This window comes from Lipotes vexillifer, unplaced genomic scaffold, assembly GCF_000442215.2.
Source record: "Lipotes vexillifer unplaced genomic scaffold, Lipotes_vexillifer_v1.1 scaffold91, whole genome shotgun sequence".
Lineage (NCBI taxonomy): Eukaryota > Metazoa > Chordata > Mammalia > Artiodactyla > Lipotidae > Lipotes > Lipotes vexillifer.
The window spans coordinates 1,794,214-1,804,516 of NW_006777583.1; the positions used below are offsets into that span (position 1 = coordinate 1,794,214).

At 45.5% G+C, this 10,303-nt stretch overlaps 1 protein-coding gene across 2 annotated transcripts in view; it reads left to right on the forward strand.

The window, feature by feature from the left end:
* MCC (MCC regulator of Wnt signaling pathway) overlaps positions 1-10,303 on the forward strand; it is a 447,124-nt gene that overhangs the window by 366,405 nt on the left and 70,416 nt on the right. For both annotated transcript variants that reach the window (XM_007451192.1, XM_007451193.1), the window contains 2 exons: positions 7,970-8,133; positions 10,210-10,303. The exon at positions 10,210-10,303 is cut by the window's right edge and continues 134 nt beyond it. In XM_007451192.1, the coding sequence (XP_007451254.1) occupies positions 7,970-8,133; positions 10,210-10,303 (258 nt within the window). The remainder of the gene's footprint in view (positions 1-7,969; positions 8,134-10,209) is intronic.

Consider the following 10,303-nt stretch of genomic DNA (forward strand, 5'->3'; position numbering starts at 1 on the left):
CGAGCCCCAGGAGTAAGTACGTTTGAAGTTGGGACCATATTTTGGAGCAGATTCATTCTGGTAAATGCACGTTGCTTGGAATCAAAGGACCAGGGGAATATTTCTAACATCTAGCCTATTTAGGTATATTTTTATTTGGGTTACGGTTCCTACAGGGGATTCAACAAAAGTAGAGTCAGCCTTTAACACCGTATTCAAAATGAACCAACTCTGGTATGGTTTATTGTGTACAGCACTGGGGGTAGGTCTAATTGATCCTGAGAGGAAAGAGGAAAACCAGCTTTGCCCACTAGTATGTGTTTAACCAAGAAAGCATGCTGGTGAGGCGTCATTTCCATAGCCATGAATGTCCTCTGGCCTCCTTTCCAGATTTCCCAGGTGCTTGGGTCTTCCCTCAGACAGCAACATAAAAACCTAAGGCTCTGGGTTCTCATTAGAAAAATAGAACATGAGCTGTCTTTTCTCCAGCTGCTATCAGAAGTCTAACTGGGGCAAGTTGCGTTTGGAAAAGATGGCCCACCCAGGCAGGTGCTGCAGACTCTGACAGCGGTGGGCAGCAGATGGGGTGAGGAAAGCGGGCAGAACAGTGGAGCACCATGGCCTGACGAGTCCAAAGGGGCAGCTGCTTGCCACTCTGCCCACTGCTGTCATGGGAAGAGCTGGGCCCGATATTTCCTGACCTTCTAATTTTACAGGAATAGCTGTAAATTCTAATAATTTTTAAATGCTGGCAATTAATTCAAAAATGTTTTTTTAAAAAAGGCTGCACCAGTTATGAAACCCTGCCATCCAAACAAAACACATCTTTGGCTGCAGGGGGCTAGTTTGCATCCTCTGGTTGAAGGGAGATGTCCCTTCCATTTATTCTTTTTTATCCTCTGTTTCATCTCTGCAGCAAATTAGACAGCTAGAAGGCAGAGTGCCAAGATTGTGTGAGCTTAGCCTTGCCCAGAATTCCCTTTACGTTGTACTTGAATGGTCTACAGCTTAAATTTAATTGAAAGTTAGTATCAGAAGAAACCATATGAAATCTGCATATGTGGGAAATTGTGGCTGAAAAGACTCACAATCACATCGCTTCACACCACATATGAAGTCCCAGGTACCTAAACTCTTTTTAGCATCTAATTGTTAAAAACACATTGCATCCCTTGTGCAACTGGAATGCTTCCTCCTTTCTGACAGGAGATCATTCATTTCTGCCCTGGCTGCCAGGGAGCACGGCACTAAGAAGAGTCAGCCCTAGCAGAGGTGTTCACCTCCATTGGCTTCCTCAGCCTTTCTCTGGTCCCAGTCATTGTGTTTTTCCCTTATTCGTGGTTGCTTGCTATGTGCTACCTCAAATTCGTTTTTATAAAGCTATAACCTCTGGTCAAGGAATGAGTATTTGCTGCAAAGGGCATCCTCTTTGTCCCGTGGACATGGAACCGGGCCATTAGCTTTACTTTACAAAGCACAGCATAGCCTGAGGTGCCGCAGCGGGTCTGCCTCGTGTGACCCTTCACACCAGAGTTCCATGTCAAGTGTGCAGTGCAGTGGCACTACGTACATTCACAGAGCTGTGCAACCATCACCAATATCCATTTTCAGAATTTTCTTATCCTCCCAAACAGGAATTCTGTATTCATTAAACGATATTGCCCCATTTGCCCATCTACTGTAACCTCTCTTCTCTCTTTTTTGTATATATTTTTTAAATTTATTTATTTATTTTTGGCTGTGTTGGGTCTTCGTTGCTGTACGCAGGCTTTCTCTAGTTGCGGTGAGCGGGGGCTATTCTTCATTGCAGTGCACAGGCTTCTCATTGTGGTGGCTTCTCTTGCTGTGGAGCACGGGCTCTAGGCATACAGGCTTCAGTAGTTGTGGCACGTGGGCTCAGTAGTGGTTCGCGAGCTCTAGAGCGCAGGCTTAGTAGTTGTGGTGACATGGATTTAGCTGCTCCCTGGCATGTGGGATCTTCCTGGACCAGGGTTCAAACCCATGTCCCCTGCATTGGCAGGCAGATTCTTAACCACTGTGCCACCAGGGAAGTCCCTCTTCTACTTTCTATGAACTTGCCTATTCCAGGTACCTAATATAAATGGAATCATATAATATTTGTCCTTTTGTAACTGACCTATTTCACTTAGCCTAACGTTTTCAAGGGTCATCCATGTTGTAGCAGTATCAGAATTCTGTCCCTTTTTAAGGCAGAATAATATTCTGTCATGCGTCTGTACCACATTTTGCTTATCCATTCATCTGTCAACGGATACTTGTATTATTTCCATCTTTTGACTATTGTGAATAATGCTGCTGTGAACATTGGCATACAAGCATCTGTCTGACTCTATGCTTTCAGTTTTTTGGAGCATGTACCTAGGAGTGGAATTGCTGGGTCATTTGGTAATTCTATGTTTAACTTTTTCGGGAACCACCAAACTGTTTTCTACAGTGGCTGCACCACTTTACATTCCCACCAACAATGTGCAAGGGTTACAGTTTCTCCATATTCTTGTCAACACTTGTTCTTTCCTCTTGTTGTTGTTGTTTTTGATAACTTCCATCCTCTCCATAGTGTCAGTCTTGCCTTTAATCCATGCTGACAGTATCTTCCTTTTGGGGAATCTATGAACATTTAATGTAGTTAATGATCGATTGATTGTGGGTCTTTCAGTTTACTATTTGTTTTCTGTTTGCCCCTTCTGAATTTTTTGTTCTTCTGTCCATCCTGTCTTCCTTCTTTTGGGTTAACTGCATAGTTTTTAGAATTTTATTTTATTTATTGGTTTCTGGCTATGCCTCTTCATCGTTATTTTCTAGTGATTGTTCTAAGAATTACATTATACATGGTTAATTTTTCCGAGTCCACTCACAGTTAATGTTCCTCCTTTAATTCTGATATATGTCCTCTGTTGCCTTTCCTGGGAAACAGCGGCTATGAGTAGGTGCCCTCACAGGCTTGGCTGAGCTGGCCTGTTCTTGTCCACATAGCAGTACTTATTTTTGGGTTGGAGCAGTGTGGTGAAGATAGCCCTGGACACAGAAGGCCGACATTGTACTTCGAGCCCTGCCCCCCACCCATTGTGCAGCCGTGGGTGAGTAACTGGGTGTCTTCGAGTCTCAGATTCCTCCTCTGTGGAGCGAGGCTTACTACCTTCCTGCTGGGGTGGAACTTGATGATGTATGTGAAAGCCCTTTCTGAAGTGTCAAGAGTGCTGATCAAACCAGAGGCACTGTGATCATCACCTAAGTGAAGAGCCTTTTTTTTTTTTTCATTGTAGTAAAATCGCATTACATAAAATTTACCATCTTAACCATTTTTAAGTGTACCGGTCCGTACTGTTAGTTATATTCACATTGTTGTGCAACAGATCTCCAGAACTTTTTTCACCTTGCAAAACTGAAATTGTACCCATCAAACAATATCTGCCCCGTCCCCCTTCCTTCCAGCCCCTGGTAACCACCTTCCTACTTTCTGCCCCCTATGCATTTGACTACTTTAGATAGCTCATATAAGTGGAATCATACAGTATTTGTCTTTTTTAGTAACTGCCTTATTTCACCTAGCTTAATATCCTTAAGGTTCATCCATGTTGTAGCATGTGTCAGAATTTCCTCCCTTTTTAAGGCTGAATAATATTCTGATGTATGTATATACCACACTTGGTTTATCCATTCATTCGCCACTGGACACTTGGGTTATTTCCATCTTTTGGCTATTATGGACACGATATACAAGGATCTGTCTGAGGGCCTACTTTCCATTCTTTTGGGTATGTACCCAGCAGTGGAATTGTTGGATCACATGGTAGTTCTATTTTTAAGTTTTGAGGAACTGCCATACTGTTTTCCAAAGCAGCTGCACCATTTTACTATTCCCACCAACAGTGCACAAGGACCCCAATTTCTCCACTTCCTCACCAATACCTGTTATTTTCTGTTGTTGTTGATATAGTAGCCATCCTAATGGGCCTGAGATGATATTTCATTGTGGTTTATAAATGAGGCACTTTCTGTTTGTTCTGGAACTCTTGGCCCCTTGTCTGAGCTTATCTTGCTCCTCTGGTCCCATAACTTAAACTTTGGGTCTTCTATAAAGACTCCAACTACCTTGGCCTTCAGTGTTGAAGCTCCAGTGCCTGGCAGGGCCCATACCGTGCAGGGCATTGGAGGCCAAGGGAAGGAACTGAGGATTTATTCAAAGTCTATATTTAGAAGAATGTGCCACCAACTGAAAGATAAGGCCACCCTGTATCGAGTAGCGTTGATGGTGGGGTGAGTGGTGGTGAGTGATTGGTGCTGTACGACAGCACCAACAGGGGACCCAGAATATTTGCTTCTGCCAGCCTGGCCACCCTGTCCTACTGTGAGGCCCCAAACTGGGAACACTGACAAAAGACAGCCAAGGGTCACCTGATTACTGGTGGGGTTTATGTAAAACCAGTGGGTAATAGGCAAGAGTGTGTGTGGTTCATCATCCAGCCTGTGTGATACACACTGGGCTTCCTAAGACCAAGGAAAGCATTCATAGCCCTCCTAGGTATGAATAGAATATGCTCCTGAGCTGTTTGCAGTCTGCATGTTAATTTAAATGCCTTCCTCCATCTTCCTTTTTATTTATTTATTTATTTGGTTGCATCAGGTCTTATTTGCAGCTCGTGGGCTCCTTAGTCACGGCACATGGGCTCCTTAGTTGTGTCATGCGAACTCTTAGTTGCGGCACATGTGTGGGATCTAGTTCCCTGACCAGGGATCGAACCCGGTCCCCCTGCATTGGGAGTGCGGAGTCTTATGCACTGCGCCACCAGGGAAGTCCCCCCTCTGTCTTCCTGATGCTCCATCCTATACTTGCATCATGCTCTCTGTGGTTACTTTCCCCAGGGTAGTGGGAGAGAGGACTGTGGCTTTTGCCACGTACGTCTGTGAGCCTCTCAGAGTTGAAAGTCTCATGCTCATCTCTGTACCCTGCTTCTAGCCTGAGGCCAGGGCTCAGCAACTGATTAAAGAATGAGAAAGAAAGACTGATCAGGTCCCTACACTTGCCTCCTGTTGCCTGTAGCCCAACATCCTCAGGACACAGCCTGGTGGCACCTCTCCAGTCCTGCTGTGAAGACCCCTCAGCAGACATGTCCAGGGTGATCATTGCATCAGGTGGGGCCGTGCTAGGGAAATCCTTATGAATGGCTGAATAGAGACATCTTCCTTCCTCATCCCACTCAGGAATAATGCAAATAGTTCGGGGGTGTGTGTTAACTGCAGCTCAGGGTACCAGGAAACCCTGCACCTCAAGGTAAATGATCCTTTGGAGAAACTTCTCCATTTTGTTACCCTGGAATTAAGTGTGCTCCGGAGATAGTTTCATCAGCATGTGTGGGAACTAAGGAGTGCTGCGCCTGGCTCTGGACCTCCTTGTCTTGAGTTGGTGATGGGCTTCGGCAGTGGAGGGCTGTCCGCCTGTTGTCAGCAGTTCAGGGCATGGTCCATATTGAGGACAAAAAGCATAAGGTGGATGTAAAACATGCTGCTGTTGACAGTCTATTTCTAGTCTTGCTGGCTCTTAAATATATAATGATGTGGTATTTATATTTGGTCATTTAAAAATAACTTTTGATTGCCTATCCTGTGTTGGAGATGAAATGAGGAGGAAGGTCAAAGCCCCTTCTTTCTTGAAGCTTACACTTAAGTAGAGGAGAGATGACAGACACATAGGTCAGAGCAGATAGTGATAATTGCCATGGAGAAGATAGGATAATAGGACAGGGACTAAGGGGGAAGAGATGGAACCCCATACTTTAGACAGAGAAGAGCTTGGTGAGGAGGTGGCATTTGAGCTGAGAGCTGAATGTAGGAGGAGATTTGGGTAGAATTCAGTCTCAGCAGAGGGAACAACAAAGGAAAAGGAAGCCCTGGGGCAGACGAGAGGTTGGCATCTTCCAGGGATGGAGAGAAGGCAGCAGCGTGAACACAGCATAGTGATGCGGGGGAAGGTGAACAGATGAGGCAAGGACCAGAGAAGCCAGTGGTTCCCACCCCGACTACACGTTAGGGTTATCTGAGGAGCCTAAAAAATTTTCCAGTGCCAAAGCTCCACCCGTAGAGATTGTGATTTAATTGGCCTGAGTGGGGCCTGGACCTTGGTGTTTTGTAAAAACTCCCCAGGAAGTTCCACGGTACAGCCTGGGTTGAAACATCAACAGGGCTGATCGTGCAGAGCCTTAGAGACTCTGGTAAGGAGTTTAGACTTCAGTTGAATGACAGTGGGAAGCCATGTAACGGTTTGGGCCAGGAGAGTAACATGATCCAGCTTATGTCTTTAAGAGACTCACTTTGGCTACAGTGAAGGGGACTGGAGGTAGGAGGTTGTTCAGGTGGTTCAGTTAAGAAATGATGGTGGCTGGGACCAAGGCTGGTGTCGGTGGATATGGTAAGAAGAGGTCAGTTTGGGGATATGTTTTGGAGGTTGCAGTCAAAAAATGGATTGGATTTAGGGTGTGAAGCAAAAGGAAATCAAGGTTGCCAGAGAGTTAACCAGAGTAACTGGGAGGATGGTAGTGCTGTTCACAGAGCTGGGAGCGGTGGGGAAAACAGGTTGGAGAGGAGGGGGAATCATTGTGTTCATTGGTTGCAGTGAAAGCTTCGCACTTCTCTTCTGTCTAGATTTAGGTAACTTGTAGATATAGGCAGTCAAATAAAGTTGCCCAGAATATTCTGAGAAATCCTCTTACTGTAATGCTGGGAGTTTTCTTATAGTCTTCCGCAAGTGAGCGCCAAAGGCAATTGACTGTTTTAGGGCATGGAACCTGCGATGAGAAGGGAGGAGGGACAGGAGTCAGGCCGAGTGTAAGGGAAAGGTGTACTTTGATAAATCGCTGTAGTTAACACCTGTCTTGCTATAAGAATTGAATGGCATAGTGATACGTAGAATCCAAAATAGGTTGACATATTTATATTTGACTTAAGGGGATTTTTGCCCCCCCAAAATTATCTTTTAAGATATGTCTAGTTCACATTAAGATTATAATTAATTCTCCTTCCTGGACTAAGCCCTGGGTGTCCAGCAATTAAAACTAACCCAGACTTTTAAGTCAGAATCAAATTGTTAGAATTGCTTACAAGACATTTACATGGAACAATATGGAGTTTGTTAGAATAGTTTGTTTTCCCCCGATGGAAGAAGTGATATAAGTTGCAGTAGTAGAGCCTGTTGATTGGTTATATCAGGGAAAAAAGTCCTGACTATAAGCTCGCTGAGGGCAAGAACTGTCCCTTATACAGTTGCTATTTTTTTTTAAACACCTAGTGTCTCTGCTCACTCTGGGGTTTTTTTGTTGTTGTTGTTGTTGTTTGGAGTTTTTTTTGCGGTACGTGGGCCTCTCGCTGTTGTGGCCTCTCCCGTTGCAGGGCACAGGCTCCGGACGCGCAGGCTCAGCGGCCATGGATCACGGGGCCCAGCCGCTCCGCGGCACGTGGGATCTTCCCGGACCGGGGCACGAACCCGTGTCCCCTGCATCGGCAGGTGGACTCTCAACCACTGCGCCACCAGGGAAGCCCGGTTTTTTTGGTTTTTTTTTGTTTAGTAAAGTTATGAGATCTTTTTAGCTAAAACTTTTCCTGAAATCAGTCCTTATCTGAATGGCTGAGCAGGAAGGTTGGCCAGAAGTCCTAACAGCCCCTTCTGCGACACTTTTTTGTTCTTACTAGAGAAACTTGAGATGTGTCTGCCTTTGAGTGAAAGATGAGAGAATGCAGCGTGGCATGGCTGTCTAGAAAATGGCCATGGTCTGAAACTCCTTAATAAAGCCTTTGCATTGGCCCCAGGCCTCAGAAGGCCAGCAGGCTGGGAAATCAGGCTGCCGGTGTTAAACTTGGACATGTCCAGCTCCACTGCCATCCATTTCACCTGAATGGGTTCCTCTCCGTAAGCGAAACAGCGAGCGCTCATCGCCCACCTGCCTGCTTAACTCATCGTATCCGCGTCCACTTGCAGATAACTGCAGCGACCTGAACTCGGAGCTGCAGAGGGTGCTGACGGGGCTGGAGAACGTGGTCTGCTGCAGGAAGAAGAGCAGCTGCAGCCTCTCGGTGGCAGAGGTGGACAGGCACATCGAGCAGCTCACCACTGCCAGCGAGCACTGTGACTTGGCTATTAAGGTAGGACCCTCCCAACCCCCATCCTCTCTGTCTGGCTCTTTTCAGATCGTATGCGGGAAATGCTCAGGTGCCTTTCTTCTGAAGGGTGATTTTACTCAGAGACCTATTAGAGAGTGAGTGTTTCTAAGAAAGCCATACTAAAGATTGGGCCACCAGGGAGAAGCTGGAGCCCTATAAATTTTTGCTGGGTTGCCTCACATCAGAAAAAGTCATTATATCAATAGTGAAGATCACTGGCTTTGCTGCAAAAATGACTACTTCCTTGGAAACTATTAGACTACTAGTATTGAACCATGTCATTTTATAAAGTGTGGTTCATCATGTAGTGCTCCGGGGCTGTAAGATTAACTTGGAAATTTTGTTAAAGCTTTCAGGTCTCTGGAATATTATTTCCGGAGTTATCTATTCATGGTGCTAACAAGGGGGAAGTTCAGGGCCTGAACGAGTCATCTATCCTGAGTGCACTGGACTGGACCTCAGTCCCGCCTTGCATGTGCATTCATCTTACTGCTTAGGGAGGACCAGGTGAGGAGAATCTGCTGCATCTGCACAGACTCATCATGAGCAATGGGAATGTCAAGTCCCCTTGATACAGGGCCTCTGGTATCTTTATGTTACTTCACCAGAGCTCAGTGACCTAGGCATCACAATTCAAACTGAGAAGTCTGAGAGGAGCCTATGTAAAGGGAAAATGTGATGTGTTATTTGAAAAATGTTTGAGGACTCTGGGCCCAAGTTTCTATCAACAGGAATCCTGGATTTCACAAAAGAGCTATGGTCTCTCGAGGTAAACCATGATTCATGTTTATAATACATCTGGTTTCCCATCTTTATTCATCACAATTATAAATACATAGTTGATGTGGTTTGGGGAAGTAACCACTAGTATTTCTTGCTTTGGAATCTCCAGACCCTGTATTTGATTGTAATGTCAGCTTGGGTACTAGCCCCAGCCTTAGCATTGAGAGGGAAGGAGGAAGCCAAGGGTGTCTGCCAACCAGCAAGGGACAGAGCAGGCCCTGGAGTAGGGCTGAGTAGGACATGAGTCTCTTACTTGAGAGGAAGGACAAAGCACTGCATGTGGAAAGTGGCAGCACGATTTGGGTAACTGTCCTCATCAGGGAACCAATGTGAGCATCCAAGAGTGACACATCCGTATGCCACCCATTTTTGAGACCTGTTTCCCATCCCATCTCTTCACTGCCTTCTACCCCTACGTGGCAATTCCACCTCGTCTTTCCACATCATTTGGTGCATGCTTCCTTTTCCAAAGGACAGTAATTGTGAATGAATAGTTTCTGAAAGCAAACAGAATGAGTTGTTCCTTTTTTTTTTTCAAATTTTATGCGTGTTTCTTCTCCATTAATACTGGTGTTTTTAATGAATTTTTTAAAAAAACTCTCCACGTAGTATTAAGATTCTATTCTTTTTAAGCACATAGCTGTGTTATTAATTAAATCCCTGCTGTCTTAGAAACCTCCACAATGAACTTACTCTTTTCTGTGTCACTGAGGTTTATTTTTGTCTTTCTTATCTTGGGACTGAACCTCATTCACACCTTCTGATTCTGTTGTGACACTAAAAGCTGTAAACAGTGAGGTGACCTATCCTATTGCTGAGTTGGAACATGGGAAGCCTGTAATTTAGGAAACTTCCAGTTAGATTTTGCATGCAGTTTGCAACTTTACATTTGCTTTATCGGGATCACTAACTGGCTTGCTGTCTGGTTATGTGTATTCACCGACTCTGGACCGTGGGTGAGGGACATAAACATCTGTGTGGACGTGGCAGTTAGCACTACTGATAGACTTAAGTACCAGGAAGGGATGGTGCTTGTCTTACTGGGGGGACTGCTGGGTAACACAGACTGTGACCCAGGCAAGTGACAGAGCGTCATCTAAAAATGGGGAGAGGATAGATAATCGGGGGCTCTCGTTAGTCTTGATTACTTTCTGCAGTGAAGTGACTGTGGAACCCACCCCTCCGGGGACACTCACCCCGGGCTGGCTTGTTTTCTCCCCCTCCCGTTTCTCCCAAGGAACTCACTTGGCTTGTCTCTGTGGCTGTGTTTTGCAGACAGTGGAGGAGATAGAAGGGGTCCTTGGCCGGGACCTGTATCCCAACCTTGCTGAAGAGCGGACTCGGCGGGAGAAGGAGCCGGCTGGGCTGA